Raw genomic sequence first — 17,418 nt, 5'->3', positions numbered from 1 at the left:
CAAAAGGAGGAGTTTGTATCATACTCCATGTTTGGTGTTACATATACTTACCTTGTCAAACTGATGCAAACTAGGCCCATCGGTTTGCTCTGCTTGGCCAAATTTCGCGCGGCTAACAGTGAAAAGACGAGCCGTCTTGCCCGGCCCGCTCTTAGCCTATCAAACGCCTCTAAAAGCTATAAGCGCTGAATCATTCCTTTGGATGATTGGTCGTCAGTGTGAACAGCGGCATGCATGGCAAGAAACTGCAAAATGACATGCGCACAATTCTCGAACAGCTGCTGTCAACAACTGGCTTAGTGTGAACGTTGCCCAAGGTCTGTCTCAGACGACGTCACACACACACGTCAAATCAACGTGAACCCGCGCAATCCTAAATGACATCACTCTTGCGATTCAAAATGACGTGAACTTACGTACCCGTAAATGATTTCATACACACACCATCACTTCATAGTCACTGTGCAACATAAGAATATCCTGTCATGATATCGTGATAGGAAATGGTATATACTTTTGACACATCAAAATAAACGAGACTTTGCTACAATGTCAATCAACTGAATGTTGTTACTTCTTGGATAACTGCGAATTGTACAAAGAAATCAGAGAAGAATTCATGCACAAAATTCACAGATATCTTCCAACTGCTATTAACCCTTTAAGCTGATAGGTACTGGAAGACAAAGTTGTAGGAATGTTTGAAAAATTTGTTTTGACTATAGCTGCTGCCAGTAACGTCATTGCACGGAAAATTATTTCTATTGTTTTAGTTGTTAATTTATTTATTTATTTTTTGGTGTGTGGTTTGTGTTGGTGGGTATGTATCTCTTAACTCTTATAAAACTCGTTAAGATTTAATTGACAATTTAATATGATTCTGATTCTGATTCACACGTCGAACGTATATGAACTTAGGCACTCGTAAGTGACATCACAATAACATGTCAAATTTCAGCTGAACTCGTGTATTCACAAATGACGTCATAAGTTAATCGAGGCGAATGATGCGCTCGGAAATGACGTCACACTTACACATCAAGTTATTTGAACCCACGTACTCGCAAATGACGTTATACTCATATGTCAAAATACACTCACAAATCACGTCATATTTACGCGTCAAATCAATATGATTTTCATGTCCTGGCAAACGCCACTGAGAAAAAAAACAAAAACAACCAACATCAGCTGAATCATCCACAAGTATAAGGAAGCTTGGAAAAAAACAATGCGATGGAATTTTAGTCTCATGGGTGTTTTAAAAACCAAGATTTCGCTGCGAGTAAGACAGTCATATTGGAAACCACAAGCAAACACACGAAGCCACGTATTTTCTCTCTGACTGAACTGTAAGTACACATAATTGTAGTGGTATACAGTATACACAGTGACTCTGACTTTAATGTGGCATACACGTCTTCGCCTATTCACAACCTGAGTTGGGGGAAAAAGATTCTTGAAAACTCCAAACAAAGCGTTGAAGCGTTCATTCATAAAAATCAATTGGGACCGCAACAACAACAAAACAAAACAAACAAACAAAAATAACCCACTATCAAAAATATTGTACACCGTCAAAAGAGGCGTTAACAGAAATAGTGAAAACAATGTCAGTTCAAAGGCCTAATGAAAGGTCCAGGTGGTGGAGGACAAAAAAGTGTCCACACTTAAGAAAGACACTGAGAAAGCAAACCTTGAGCAACGTTCTCAGAGGTAATGGTTTCAATCAATTTAGAATAATAATTATTATTCTTATTCTTATTATATTTAATAATGATAATAATTCACGTTAACATGTTCGCCAGCAAGGACCTTTGTGTAACGTGTGACATGGCAACTGATGCATAACACAAAATGTTGACTTGAATTCAACAACTGTTTCTTTCTGTTGCAGTCATTGATGTGTGTGTGTGTGTGTGTGTGTGTGTGTGTGTGTGTGTGTGCGCGCGCGCAGGGGTGGAGGGTGTTGCATTGAAATCGTCTGTTGTTTGTTTTATATATTCCCTGATGTGTGTGTTTAGATGTTGAGTTGAATTCAACAACAAACGTTTCATCTCAAATCTACGGCGCGCCTGCAAATGTTAAACTCAACTCTTTACAGATCTTTCTATCACGTCGTATAATGTGAATGTATCAGTTGATTAAACCTTATGTTTTAGTTTGATATTCGTAGTACTCTCTAACTAAATTTAGGTCTGGTGTGTCAGATTCAACTGTTCATTCTCAAAGATACAGGCAGAGGCCTAGTGCAACTCAATTATGTGTTTTGTGTCGATCTTTTTTCTGAAGATGAAGTTCACTTTGTTTATTCTTGCTCAACACGAAACGATCTCAGACTCAGATTTAATCATACAAAGTACGGACAGCAGTCCACAGAATTTGTCTTTTGGTAAGAATTGCTCTTGTTAGAGAAAAAAAAGTGAACAAAAATATTCAGCGATTTTTTTTCTTTCATTTTAACCATTTATACGTTGTAGAGAATTGACAGAGTAACTGAACTGACACCCCCTTGGAATGTGTATCATTTTGTCGGAAACAAGCATAACGTATATAGCGCTGATTCTCATCCCTTCAAAAGGAGATATGACCATTTTGAATAAAAAATCTGAGTCTGAATCTAAGTCTGAGCCTGATGTGCGAAAAAAAACAACAGAGACATAGACAGGCCATTCGTGCACTGTTCCAGTTCGATTGACAATTTTGCGTTGATTAATCTTCGACTGCTTACATGCGTTTGATCTTAAACAAGATCCCACGTGTATACTCTCTCTCTCTCTCTCTTTCTCTCTCAGAATTTTAAACTCCAAACAACCCAAAGGTATGCGTAACAATGTCTGCTTCAGTTAAACGTTCTCGCAATTTCGTCTGTCAAACCCTGCTATACTGCAATGATGTAAGTCCGTGAGATTACGAAACGTATTTCGTTAAACCTAATCATAGGTATACTGCGAGAATTTGTGAAATCACGAAACGTATTTCGTTTAACCTAATCATACCACGAGAGTTTGTGAAATTACGAAATGTATTATGTTTAACCTAATCATACCACGAGAGTTCGTGAAGTTACGAATGTATTTGTAAGTATTTGCAATGGCCTCTTCAAAGTGATATGCAAAAAAAGTGCTGGTCATTTGGTTGGCCAACCAGTCTCTCTCTCTCTCTCTCTCTCTCAGTTGTTCCCTATTAGACCATGCACGAGAGTGAGTTCATCGATACTTTAATGTGGAACGCTAAGTCTCGACACTCGTTGTCGAAATGAATGAAGGATCACCAGTCTGTTCCACCACTAAACAAGGTGTGGTATGGTGTGGTAGTAGTCTGTTGTCCGACTATGACCATCGGAACAGCAGAGGAGGCAGGCAAACTGCTGACCCCGACTTTTTAGACTAGAATTTGATTGTAGTGGAGAGTGTCTTGACCAAGTTACATCCCCACTGTCTGGGCCAAGGGGGCTTTAGGATATTCGGCGTTGGGATGGTTCCCAAAGGCCAACAAGTTCCCAAGACTCTAGGACTATAAGCCATTGTAATCCTGCCTCCTAGTTTGAGAGACACAGTCCTTCCAAAAGCCTGTAAATAAATGCCCACTGCGGTGGTGGAAACCATTGATTACACAGTTCTCACTTTGCTACACAAACAGCAATCCATGATGTGACACACGCACACACACACACACACACACACACACACACACGCGCGCGCGCGCGCGCACTGACACGCAGAGCACAGACACACGTGTGTGTGCGCGCACACACACACACACACACACGCGCATACATAGAGAATATCATTGCATGTGAATCTGCATTACAGCAAATACACTCAGTCACATACACACACACACATATATATATATATCTACACACACACACACAACACACACACACACACATACAAACGCACACACACTCAGATTACATACAGAGACACACACACTGAGACGTGTATTCGCGATGGTAACCGCACAAACGCATATCTGTCTCTGCTTGCAGATAAAAGCCACGTACTGTATCCTTCATGGACAAAACAGCAAAATATGGGAATGTAAACTGGGAAAGGGTGGGTGGGTGTGGGGGGGGGATATATATTGGTAGACAACGGACCAGAGTGAACCTCATTTTTCAAACACATGCACCGACACACATACAGAATACCACTTGCACGTGAATGTACATGCAAGCAAACACACTCAGTAACACACACACGGACACACACACACACACACAAACGCGTACATACACAAGCATGAATACACACAAGCATACACACACACACACTCTGTGCAGTTCGTGCACATGTATAACCCCAACACACATTGGGAACACATTCATTCATTCAATGCATTCCATTCATCCCATTTTCTTCTTTTATTCCCCCACCCTCCCCCGCCTCTTCCTCATTTCTTCCATATTTTTTTTTCCATTCAATCATTCCATTTAATTTCACTCTTTCCTTCCTTCCTTCCTTCCTTCATTTCTTCTTCACTTATTCTTTCTTTTCCTTAGCCATGCACCCACCCACACACACACACACACAACACAACAACAACAGCAACAACAACCACCCTTCACTTATTTCCCCACCTCCAGGAACGCCTGCAGAAGCTCTGAGAGGGACTGCAGCAACAGGCACCAAATCCCTGACCCGCCATGTATTTGTATATCTCTTTTTCGTCACAATATATTTCTCTGTGTGAAATTCGGGCTGCTCTCCCCAGGGAGAGCATGTCGCTACTCTGACAGTGCCACCCATTTTTGGGGTATTTTTTTCTGTGTGCATTTTTATTTGTTTTTCCAATCGAAGTGGATTTTTCTACAAAAAGTTTGCCAGGAACAACCCTTTTGTTGTCCTGGGTTCTTTTACGTGCGCTAAGTGCATGCTGCACACGGGACGGCCTCGGTTTATCGTCTCATCCGAATGACTAGCGTCCAGACCACCGCCCAAGGTCTAGTGGAGGGGGAGAAAATATTGGCGACTGCACTGTGATTCGAACTAGTTTCACTTTCAGTTTCAAGAAGGCATCAAAGCGCCCGGACTTATCCATATACGCTACATCACATCTGTTAAAAAACCAAAGGGGAGGAAGGGGAGGGGTGGGGGGTGGGTAGTGTGGGGGGTGGGTGTGTGGAGGAGCAGATTCCTTACCAACACATAAACCCAACATGCTGGTCAGGGCCTTTAAAGCCTAACCATGAACAATGAATCTAAAATCGATATTTAAAATAAATCAACTCAAAACAACAAATACGTCAACATGGCTGACAAATCAAATCCCCGACACTTCACACACAACAATCCTCGACACCAGGAGTGGGGAAGATGGAGAGGGGCGGCACAAGTCACAACAGGAACCACACTCTCAATAAAAATCCAGTGGTTCTACAATAAACAAACAAACAACCTGTATAATAACGATCCTACTCATCACACCATCCATGGTATAAACAACGAATGTTTTTGCATTTCCCTGAAAGACGTAAAGTGTTGGAGGCAAAGCACTGAAGAGGGCGCCACCGAAGCCCATCTTCCACTGTCAAGTCAACAATCAGATTCTGTGTTGTGTGTTGTGTGTTGTTCTGGGCAGGCACTCTTGTCTCATCACCGATGTTCATCAACACTTTGTATGTACGTGAACCGCCAGCAATTAACGCTGATTGTTTCACAGTGTTTTATGTACAGGCTGCGCTATTAGCAACAGCGTAACTAAAACCACAGGAGCTGCCATCTGTTGTTTTGCTGATACCGAGTTTCTCAGGCAAAATTCCTTTCTCCATTTTTCTGGTTCTGTTGTTTGTCTGTCTTGAAGAAACAGAATCACTGGTGAAAACAGTCCTGTTTTCCTGTTGGCTGGTCACTTTCTGTGAATCTGCCGTGTCTGACAACAATCGTTGGCAGATAATCTGAGCAGCAGGATGACGCGAGCTGTGAAGTCAGCGACCAGTCAGCATACAAGTTAGACACGCACTGACTGGCCAGGACAGCAAGCACGCTCACTGCTCCGTCATTCTGAGGGGGCGCCCTCCCATCGGGTAGAGTCTGAGTGACACTTGGGGAAAAAACAACAAAAAAAACAAACAACAACAACAAAAAAACACCCAACCACAAAACGAGGTCACCTCTCCGTGACAGGTCCAGTTTCAAGGCGTGCAGACAGATCACCATATACGCTACACAACATCTGCTGTTGTGCTTTCATGGAACTGTGGATTACAGATCAGGATGCGACCAGCAAGCAAGAAAATCTTTTACCAATGTACTGTATATAGCACGAGATCTTTACATGAGATCTTTGAACACAAAACATGGTTTAAGATGAGGAAACCAACCTTTTAGTCTTGGGAGCAAACACAAACTTCCTGACAGTCTTTGATGAAACAGCGATCGTCTGCAGATCTTTGCAGAGAAAACAGGGTTCAAGATGCAAGGTGAAAACCAACCTTTGATCTTGGGAATGAGTGAATACAAACTCCCTGACAGTCTTTGATTGAAACAGCGATGTCTGCTCGGATGACTCAAACCCAACCCTTCCATCTTGTACATTGCTGTCAGCACGTTGTTATCAATGCTGAAGGGATAGGTCTGCAGCCCCTCCCAGCACTTCAAATCACCAGGTAAGGCCTCAATTTTTTGTTCTGTGAGCCAACAGTTTAACACAAAAATACACAATCTTTCCAAATTCTCTTCATAAAAAAACGGAAGCAATCTCTCAGCCGGTTTTGTCGGAAATTCCATGTTGCCTGCCTTCAGAAAACCAGTCGTCATTGGTCGTTCATTCTACTGTAGATATCCTGAAGGTACTGACTATGTAGGATTCTTTTACGGTGGAATAAGAAAAAAAAAAATATCAACAAATCCTTCAGAAATAAAAACAACGAACAAAAATGGATCCCCGTCACAGGGGCAGAATTGTTTTGGCAGCTTCATAAATTATCTCCCTTGTACTTCAAACATTATCAGCTATCACGGGGGTTAAAACACACCAATGCACTTATGGAGCAGAAAAAAACAAGACCTACCATTTCCAAATCCCTGATACACATGAGATGAGTAGTCTCCCATCTTATCTCCAGCACTGACGGAATAAGGACTCCTCCCAATCCCAAATCCCTGAAACAAAAGAGACCGTCGACCAGTCTCCTATCTTCTCCCTGTGAGGATTCGCACAGCAGTACCCGCGAGGAATGTTAAGCCTTGAGGATGAAATCCACAGCAACACCAGTTACGAGTGAGTGTCGTAAGGACCAGGGGAGATCAGCCACAACAACACAAGTTGTCAGTTGAGTGTCGTACAGACCAAGGGAGATCAGCCACAACAACACACAAGTTGTCAGTGAGTATCACAAGGGCCAGGGGAGGTCATAAGGGCCAGGGGAGGTCATTGAAGTCCACAGGACCCCCCAGCCCAGCGTCCGCCTCCAGGAGACTCATGAGGAAGGCCAGGGCCGCCTCGTCGTTGCCGTCGTTCCCGGGGTTCTGGATGCTGTCCATGGCCTGCTCCTGAAGCACGTTCTCGAACAGCGAGGGCTCTTCCGGGGGGTCTGCCCAACAGAGTACTTCATAGTAATACTCATACATAAAGAGAAAATCAGAGACCCACAGACACACAGGCAGAGACAAATTGACAGACCGACACAGTACGGTGAACCATCTTCTCAGCGATACACAGATACAGAGAGAAAATCGTCGATCTATGGACAGACAGACAGTGTACAGTGCGCCGCCTTCTTAGTAATACACAGACACATAGACAGAGATATACAGACCGACGGACAGAGTACTGTCTTCTTAGCAATACACAGACACGTAGACAGAGATATATAGACAGACAGACGGACAGAATACTGTCTTCTTAGTGATACACAGACGGACATTTTGACCAACGAACAGACACACAGGCAGAGACATATATATATATATATATATATATATATATATATATATATATATATATAGAGAGAGAGAGAGAGAGAGAGAGAGAGAGAGAGAGAGAGACAGACAGACAGACCGACAGGCAGACCCGAAGAAGAAAGCAGCATGTTGAGTCACACACCCTCTGGTGTCAGTTTGAATTTGATGTCCATGTGAAGTGTGGCAGACATACAGACAGACAGACAGACCCGGTGAGGTCAATTTGATGTTGATACAGTTGTGAGAGGTGGCAGACAGACAGACAGACAGACAGACCCGGTGAGGTCAATTTGATGTTGATACAGTTGTGAGAGGTGGCAGACAGACAGACAGACAGACAGGCAGACAGACAGACAGACAGACAGACAGACCCGGTGAGGCCAATTTGATGTTGATACAGTTGTGAGAGGTGGCAGATAGACAGGCAGACAGACAGACGGACAGACAGGCAGGCAGACAGACAGATAGATAGACGGATGGACGGACGGACAGACAGACAGGAAGACAGACAAGCAGGCAGACAGACAGACATGCAGGTAGGCAGGCAGGCAGGGAGGGAGGCAGACAGACAGACGGACAGACAGATGGATGGATAGATCATTGCCCTTTATGAATGTGGTACACAGTATACAAAGAACACAGTGTCTGCATTTGAATAACATTCATTACGAATTCAGTGAATCATGAAGTCATAATTGATCGCATCTGATATGCTTTGTATAAACAGATTGAAATAAAAATAAAACCCCACAATTCTTTTGTTACCAGAAGCCGTAAGTAAGCTTAAATGTGGTTGACTCGGACAGCAATTAGATTCTAATGGAACATAACAAGCTCTCAATTCTGTCAGTGCCGGACAATACAAAACGTGGATGCCGTTATGAGAGGTGGCAGGCAGACAGACAGACAGACAGACACACAGACAGACAGACAGACAGACAGACATACCCGGTGACGACAGTTTAACGTTGATGCCGTTATGGGAGGTGGCCACCTGGCGCGAAACGTCCCACCTGGGGGCGCCACTGGAGCCCGAGGGCAGGGGGGTGAGGGGGGAGGGGGAGCTGCAGGAGGTAGCTGTGGCGGACGCTTTGGAGGAAGAGGGTCGAGGCTGCACACAGTCATCATCATGATAATGATAATGATAATGATAATGACGATGACAACAGGGGTGATAGCAGTAATGATACTACTGCCACCACTAATCATAATGATGATAAATGATAAATAAAGATGATAATAATCGTCAAAATGATAATAAGAAAAAAAACAACTAACAAACAATAAAGATAATAATAAAGATAATAATAAAGATAACAATATAATGATAATAACAACAACAAAAACAACAACAAGAATAATAATAATAATAACGTAACAAATAATAACAATTAGCAGAGCACATTTGCTAATAACAATACTAACAACAACAGCAACAGTAATAAAAATTAGAAGATTATCATTAGAAGAAGAATACCACAGCAAAACAGCAAAAACCTACAACTACGAATGATAATAATATCATGAATACTAATAATACTTAGAAAGGGATGGACAATAAAACCAGCAACAACAATAATAACAACAATAACTGCAAAAGGATGAAAAATAACAACAGTAACAAGGACAATAATAATTAAAAGGGGACCAACGACAAGAACCATAATATTAATAACAGTAATACTACTACTAATAAATATAATAACAACAACACTAGTAATATCTTATATCTGCACCAGGCTCGTGATATCATTACTTTTTGATAATGATAATTTAATAATAATGATAATAATAATGATAACAACAACAACAATAAAAATAATAATAATAATACTAATACACCACCACCACCACCACCAATAATAATAATAATAATAATAATAATAATATCTCACCTGCATCGGACTCCGGATGTCACTACTGTCGGCCACGCCTTGTGGAGTTTTACTGAAACACAATCACAGCTCTGTTGACTACATGTGACGGGAATTGTGCACGCCAGGGTTCCCCCACCCCCAACCCCCCGCCCCCAACTCCCCCCCTGTTTACCTACGCTTTCTTGCTTGCATGATCATATCTCTTATGTCTTTTTCTCTCCTGTATATATCAAACCAGTTCTCGTATTACTGGCAAATGGGTGCTAAAATAACAAATTATTGTGTATTTTATTTTGTTACACCATGTCATTGTGCTATTGGTATGCTCCAACTAACCCCTCAGTTCCCAGTTCAGGCTCAACTAGTCAGATACAGAGCCGAACATGTCACTTCACTCACAATTCTTGTAATTTGTGATCGGTGCATTTGACTATGGAGTATTGCTTTTGCTATTCTTATTGCATTGTATCAGACCGATGATTACATTTGGCATTTTATTTTATGTCATTTTATTTTTCCCCCATTTGTATTATCTCCCCTTTTGTTTCTTCTGTTTAAAATATCTTCGCTCTTCCTCTGTGGCCGTCATCCTGTTATTGTCATGTTTCCTTGTTTCTCTATGACTCAAAAGAGTTAATGGGAATAAACTCATTGTCATTGTCATTGCAGTCCCGTGGTTTCTCATTTCTTGCAATGTGCGAGAAAGCGTGGCCTAACAACCCCGACAGTGTGATCCATTTTTGAAGACCCACAAAGTTAATACAGTCCAGTCAGTATCAATCGTATTTCACCTTTACTATTGTTCTGATGGAGAATTTAGCATACACAACAAATATGTTGTGCTCATAAGTTTTTTTGCCATTGTGATATGGGTTTTTTTTTTTTTCATTTCTAATTTGAAACAGTTTTGTTGCTGTTTTTATATCAGTTGTCTGTCCTTAACTTAAAGATAGGCTGTTAATATATATATATATATATATATATATATATATGCATATCTCATTCCATCTTCTACTCCCTCACCTATTTCGTTCCTTTCCATTTACCTTGCTCCTCCCTCCCCCCACCACCTCTTTTCTATGCGGGTTTTAACAGAAATTGTTTTCAAACATATCACAATACAAGTACAATCAAGAATTCTGGCATTCCATCTTCTACTCCCTTACTAAGTTGGTACCTCTCCACTCACACTGTCCCTTCTACTATCCCGCCACGCCCCTGCCCGCCCGCCCACCCCCATCCCTCTCTCTCTCTAGCAGTCATTCCTGGGCCCTGACCTGAGTTGTTCCATGCATTCCTCAGCTATCTGTTTGCCGATGCGGCCAGCGCCTGGTCTCGTTCCTCCCAGCAGTCCTGGAATAAACATGGACTTGGATGACTGGGTACTCTCCCCTGAAACAGGTCGCCACCAGCAGAACGTTCAGATTCCCTGACAACCTCCAACACAGACTCCCTTGCCTTTTTAATCTGGCTTGAAATCTTTTAGCTCTGGCCTGAAAACATTTAAATCCGGCCTGACTAGCCTGAAAACTTTGAAAAATCTGGCCTGAAAACTAACCTCTTCTCTCAGTAACAAGTTTCGTTGTGGCGTGTCTGTTCAAACAATGTATACTCCTGTACATGTGGTATGCTCGACAATGTGTCTACACATGTGTATGTAAATCTGTGCATGCATGTGCAAGTGTGTGTGTGTGTGTGTGTGTGTGTGTGTGTGTGTGTGTGTGTGTGTGAGGGGGCGGGTATGTATATGTGTGTGTTGGAATGTTTATTTGTAAGTATGTATGCTTTGCCTTTTTATGTCTATATAGTTAGTACATTTCGGCCTGTACATTTAAGACTGATGGAATGTGAGCATATCCTCTGTCAGACTACATCTAGTAATACCAAGCATTTCCAATATCCATCTTCCTGTGAGACAGACAGGCCAAAACAGTTTTTTTTAACAAAAAAATTTGGATATTGGATTTCCACTTTCCCCCTACTATCTGTAATAATATCATAAAAGGAGACATAATGACTCAGCAGCAGTGCAGGGTCTCCTCTAGTGTGTGGCCTCCTGACGACGAAACAGCGATAGTTCCGTATAGACTGCTGGGACTGCGACAGACGAACCCGGCAGTGGCTGTACACGGGAATGAGCAGTGTGGGAGTGATTCCATTGAAACAATGCAGATAAAGGTGCAGAAAAAAAACCAGGAGAAATATCAAATCGTTGCCACAGCCATTTACCGAAGTCCAGAGTTGTGTAGTCTTCATCGTCCCCTATCGTCAAGGTGGGCTCCACAGTCTGCCCTGAGCTGGACACCTCTTGACCTCTGAAACACAATGCGTCCAGACTGAAATGACAATGATGATGGCAACGAGACTGTTGTACTCTGGCAAAATTATGTAAAAAGAAATCCACTCTGATAGGTACACAAGTATATAAGCATGCACTCAAAGCCTGACTAAGCAGGTTGGGGTATGTTGCTGTTCAGGCATCTGCCTAGCAGATGTGGTGTAGCGTACATGGATTTATCATCCAAAAGCAGTAACGCATCCTTGAGAAAGTGAAAGTGAAAGTGAAAGCGAAAGTGGAAGTGGAAGTGAAAGTGGAAGTGAAGCGAAAGTGAAAGCGAAAGTGAAAGTGAAGGCGAAAGTGAAAGTGAACGTGGATGTGAAAGTGAAAGTGAAGACAGAGGAAGCGAGGCAGGACGACTCACTGCACGACGGAGTTGGTGGACACGATGTACTCCACCTCCTTGGTCCAGGGGTTCCGGAAGCCAAAGCAGATGGACTTGAGGTGCAGGAACTTGCCATCCTTCACCTTGAAACGGTACACCTCCGTCCCCACCTTCTCTTTCGTGGACAGCACTGGTGGACACGCACACACACACACACACACACACACACACAGAAAGGCACACACACCGGCACTCATATATATACACACGCTCACACAGATACATAAACTCACATGTGTGTATGCACACACACACACACAAAAACAAACACGCTCACAAAGACACACACACACGTGTGCGCGCATGTGTGCATGAACACACACATACACACACACACACACACACACACATTCCTGTTATGAAACAGTAGGTGAAAACAACATCAACATATACAGGATTTATTAATCTCTTACACACATGCACACACACACACGTGTGCGCGCGAAAACACAAACGCGCACGCGCGCGCGCACACATACACACACAGCACGAAGCCTCATGCTAAATTTCACCATGGCTGACATAATCACACACACGAATACATACACACACACGCGAGTGCGTGAAAGTACTCACCTTCACACGTACACACGTAAGAAAGGACTTACCTTTTAGGTCCACCAGCCCCCACCTAGCCCCCTCCCCCCTCCACCGACACACACACACACAGTCACACACACACACCAACACCCCCCTCTTCCAACAAACACACACTGAATGACACACCTTTCCTATGCACCTGGCCCAGACAAGGAATGTCGTCCTGGTGGTAGTACTCATAGACAGAGGTGCCCAGCAACTCCTGAGGGAGGTAACCCAGTATCACTGTGGCCCTGCACACACACACACACACACACACGCGCGCGCGCGCACGCGCACACACACACAATCAAATTGTAACTCCGATGGACATAGTCGGACACTGCTATCATACACACACACGCATCACACTCACACACACACACACACACACACACACAACCATACCACACACACACACACACACACACACACACAACCATACCACACACACACACACACACACACACACAACCATACCACACACACACACACACACACAAACAAAACCATACCACACACACACACACAAAACCATACCACACACACACACACATACACACAAACACACACAACCATACCACACACACACACAACACACACAACCATACCACAAACACACACACACACACACACACGCTCGCCCCACACAAACCCAGCCTCACCTTTCATCCACGTAGGAGAACTTCCCATCAATGGTCAGACGCGACATGTACTCCAAGGGCCGCACCTTGATGTGCCGGCGCTGCAGCCGCTCCTGGGGGTGGGAGGAGGAGGAGGCGGCGGAGTGGGGGGAGGGGGAGGAAGGGGAGGAGGAGAAGGGGGTCGAGGGGAAGGCGCTCCTCTGGACCCTCCCGACCGCCACCAGACAGCTGAGGTTGCTGCTACAGCTGGTGTCCCCGTCAGCCTCCTGGTCCTGCTCGTCCAGGCCGATCTTGGCCGTGGACCACGACTTGAGGTACCCCGTGCAGTGGATCACCCTGAAGTTCTTGGACTCTGGAACACATAGAATGTGTATTTGCTGAGGGGGGGTAACAGGAAAAACCGCTTCCAGAAACCCAGATTTTGACTCACCGCCACCGACAGTTCTGGTGTAAACTGGAACTCTGGAACACATAGTAGAAGGAAAACGAGCGCTGGAAAACAAGAGACGTAATGATCACAACACAATAGTATCAGTATCAGTGACAGTATCAGTAACTCAAGGAGGCGTCACATCGTTCGGACAAATCCAAATACGCTACACCACATCTGCCAAGCAGATGCCTGACCAACGCGCTTAGTCAGGCCTTGAGAGAAAAAAACAACACACACAAAACCCCCAAAACAAACAAAAAAATAAAAAAAATAATAAAACAAAACAAAACAAAATAAAATAAAAAGAAATAAGTAAATAAATAATAGATAAATACATAAAAAGAACTACTACTACTGATAATAATATTTATACGACGCAAAAACTTGATGAAGTCAACTATAATCGTACAAAAAAAAAGAAAAAACCCCAAAAAGACAACAATGATGATAAATAACACAACACGCAACAACAGAGCGGCGCGAGAGCTACTGGCCTGTCTGAAACACGTCATCACACTGGCCTGGCCAGCACGCTTCATCGCGCACTCAAACTGCAATTCTGAGAAGCGCACCTCTCGTGGGTAGAATTCAGTTTGCTGAGGGTTGACAGGAAAACCATTTTGCATTGACTCGCAACTGACAGACCTGAAGGAATATGGACTATGGACCACAAAGAGCGGATGAATAATTTTGTTTGGAAAGAGTAACAGGAGAACCGCTTGCAGAGTCCCAGGCTTTGACTCAAAACCGAAAGGCCTGGAGGAATCTGGACTCTGGAGCACAAAGAGTGGATGAATAATTCTATTTGCTGAGGGGTTATCAGGAAAACTATTTGCAGAGAGTCAAGCTCTGAGTCGGTAGACATGGAGGAATCTGGACTCTGGACACTTTTTTAAGTGACGAAAACGAGCATATTGTGTCTTCAACCATTACCTGATATCCATTTCCGAAAGTGTTGGGACCATATGGACATTTCTTTTTAAAGCGAGAAAAACGAGGTGACTGTGTCTTCGGCCAAAACCCGATCTTTATTTCCGAAGATGGTGGAACTATAGGGACTTTTTTCAAGTGAAGAAAACGAACATATTTGTCTTCAACCATTAGCTGATCTCCATTTCCGAAGGTGATGCTAAGGACATTTCTTTTTTAAGCGAGAAAAAACGAGGTGACTGTGCCTTCGGCCAATACCCGATCTTTATTTCAGAGGGTCGAGGAACAATTAGGACATTTTCTTACAGTGAGGAAAATGAGCTGCCTGTGTCTTCAACCTTCACCTGATATCCACTTCCGAAGGTGATGGAACTATAAGGACATTTCTTTTAAAGTGTTGAGCTGTCTGTACCTCAACCATTAGCTGATCTCCATTTCCTAAGGTGATGGAACCATATGGGTATCTCTTTTTTTGAGCGAGAAAAATGAGATGACTGTATCTTCGGCCAAAACCCGATCTTTATTTCCGAAGGTGGCGGAACTATAAGGACATTTAAGTGTTGAGGTGCCTGTGTCTTCAACCATTACCTGATCTCCATTTCCGAAAGTGTTGGGACCATATGGACATTTCTTTTTAAAGTGAGAAAAACGGTGACTGTGTCTTCGGCCAAAACCCGATCTTTATTTCCGAAGATGGTGGAACTATAGGGACTTTTTTCAAGTGAAGAAAACGAACATATTTGTCTTCAACCATTAGCTGATCTCCATTTCCGAAGGTGATGCTAAGGACATTTCTTTTTTAAGCGAGAAAAACGAGGTGACTGTGTCTTCGGCCAATACCCGATCTTTATTTCAGAGGGTCGAGGAACTATTAGGGCATTTTTTTACAGTGAGGAAAATGAGCTGCCTGTGTCTTCAACCATTACCTGATATCCATTTCCGAAGGTGATGGAACTATAAGGACATTTCTTTTTTAAGCGAGAAAAACGAGGTGACTGTGTCTTCGGCCAAAACCCGATCTTTATTTCCGAAGATGGTGGAATTATAAGGACATTTCTTTTAAAGTGTTGAGTGTCTGTGTTTTCAGCCATTAGCTGATCTCCATTTCCTAAGGTGATGGAACCATATGGATCTCTCTTTTTTTTTGAGCGAGAAAAACGAGATGACTGTGTCTACGGCCAAAACTCGATCTTTATTTCCGAAGGTGGCGGAACTATAAGGACATTTAAGTGTTTGGGTGCCTGTGTCTTCAACCATTACCTGATCTCCATTTCCGAAGGTGGTGGAACTATAAGGACATTTCTTTTTTAAGCGAGGAAAACGAGCATATTGTGTCTTCAGCCATTACCTGATCTCCATTTCCGAAGGTGATGGAACCATATGGATATCTCTTTTTTTTTAAGCGAGAAAAACGAGATGACTGTGTCTTCGGCCAAAACCAGAACTTTATTTCCGAAGGTGGTGGAACTATAAGGACATTTTTTTGTTGTTGTTACAATGAGGAAAATGAGCTGCCTGTGTCTTCAACCATTACCTGATCTCCATTTCCGAAGGTGATGGAACTATAAGGACATTAAAGAAAGAAAGAAAGAAAAAAAGAGAATAAAACGAGCTGCCCGTGTCTCCAGCCATTACCTGATCGTCGTTTCCGGCTGTAGTGTGACTCCAAGGGCTCCTTCTTGACCCTGACGGGCGGCGCCATATCGGGAGCCGCCTTGATACTGCTCTTCATGCGGCAGAAGAACGACCTCCGCGCCCCGGGACACAGCTGACTCTGCTTCTGGGGGACCTCCGTCTTCACCGGCATCATAGCTGGAAGGGGCGAGGAGGGGGTGGGGGGGGGGGAGAGTGGGGCGGGGGAGAGACAAGACATTTTCTTTTTATTTACAAGGGTTGAACGTTAAGTCTTTGTGTGTGTGTGTGTGTGTGTGTGTGTGTGTGTGTGTGTGTGTGTGTGTGTGCGTGTGTGTGTGTGTTTCTAGAAAGGTTGAACATAAGTCTTTGTGTTTATTTTTTTACATTTGTTGTGTTCATCTCTCTCTCTTTTCTTCTTTTTTACATGGGTCAAACGTAAGTACTTTGTGAAATAATGTTTTTTTTGTTTTTTTTTTCTTTATTTATAAGGTCTCAACATAAGATTTGTGTCGTGTGTGTTTTTTGTTTTTTTTATTTACAAGGCTTGAACGTAAGTCTTTGTGGCTCTTTTTTACATACCGCAATGAAGGAGCAATGCAAAAACGAAATGGGAAGAAGAAAGGTAAAGAAAGGGAAAAAAGAAGAAAGTTATAATAAGAGAGAAAAAAAAAAGATTAAACGATAGAA

At 43.1% G+C, this 17,418-nt stretch overlaps 1 protein-coding gene across 1 annotated transcript in view; it reads right to left on the bottom strand.

Moving 5' to 3' along the window:
* Window positions 1-3,828: 3,828 nt before the first annotated feature.
* Window positions 3,829-17,418, bottom strand: part of LOC143301143 (protein cycle-like) — a 36,965-nt gene continuing 23,375 nt past the window's right edge. Inside the window, exons 7-15 of the mRNA XM_076615213.1 lie at window positions 16,732-16,908; window positions 13,755-14,085; window positions 13,237-13,343; window positions 12,490-12,640; window positions 12,017-12,102; window positions 11,065-11,179; window positions 9,806-9,857; window positions 8,859-9,021; window positions 3,829-7,540 (exon numbers count right to left, since the gene is read on the bottom strand). Of these exons, the coding sequence (XP_076471328.1) occupies window positions 7,359-7,540; window positions 8,859-9,021; window positions 9,806-9,857; window positions 11,065-11,179; window positions 12,017-12,102; window positions 12,490-12,640; window positions 13,237-13,343; window positions 13,755-14,085; window positions 16,732-16,908 (1,364 nt within the window). The 3' untranslated portion in view covers window positions 3,829-7,358. The remainder of the gene's footprint in view (window positions 7,541-8,858; window positions 9,022-9,805; window positions 9,858-11,064; window positions 11,180-12,016; window positions 12,103-12,489; window positions 12,641-13,236; window positions 13,344-13,754; window positions 14,086-16,731; window positions 16,909-17,418) is intronic.

This window comes from Babylonia areolata, chromosome 27, assembly GCF_041734735.1.
Source record: "Babylonia areolata isolate BAREFJ2019XMU chromosome 27, ASM4173473v1, whole genome shotgun sequence".
Lineage (NCBI taxonomy): Eukaryota > Metazoa > Mollusca > Gastropoda > Neogastropoda > Buccinidae > Babylonia > Babylonia areolata.
This window is presented reverse-complemented; position numbering and strand designations above follow the sequence as displayed.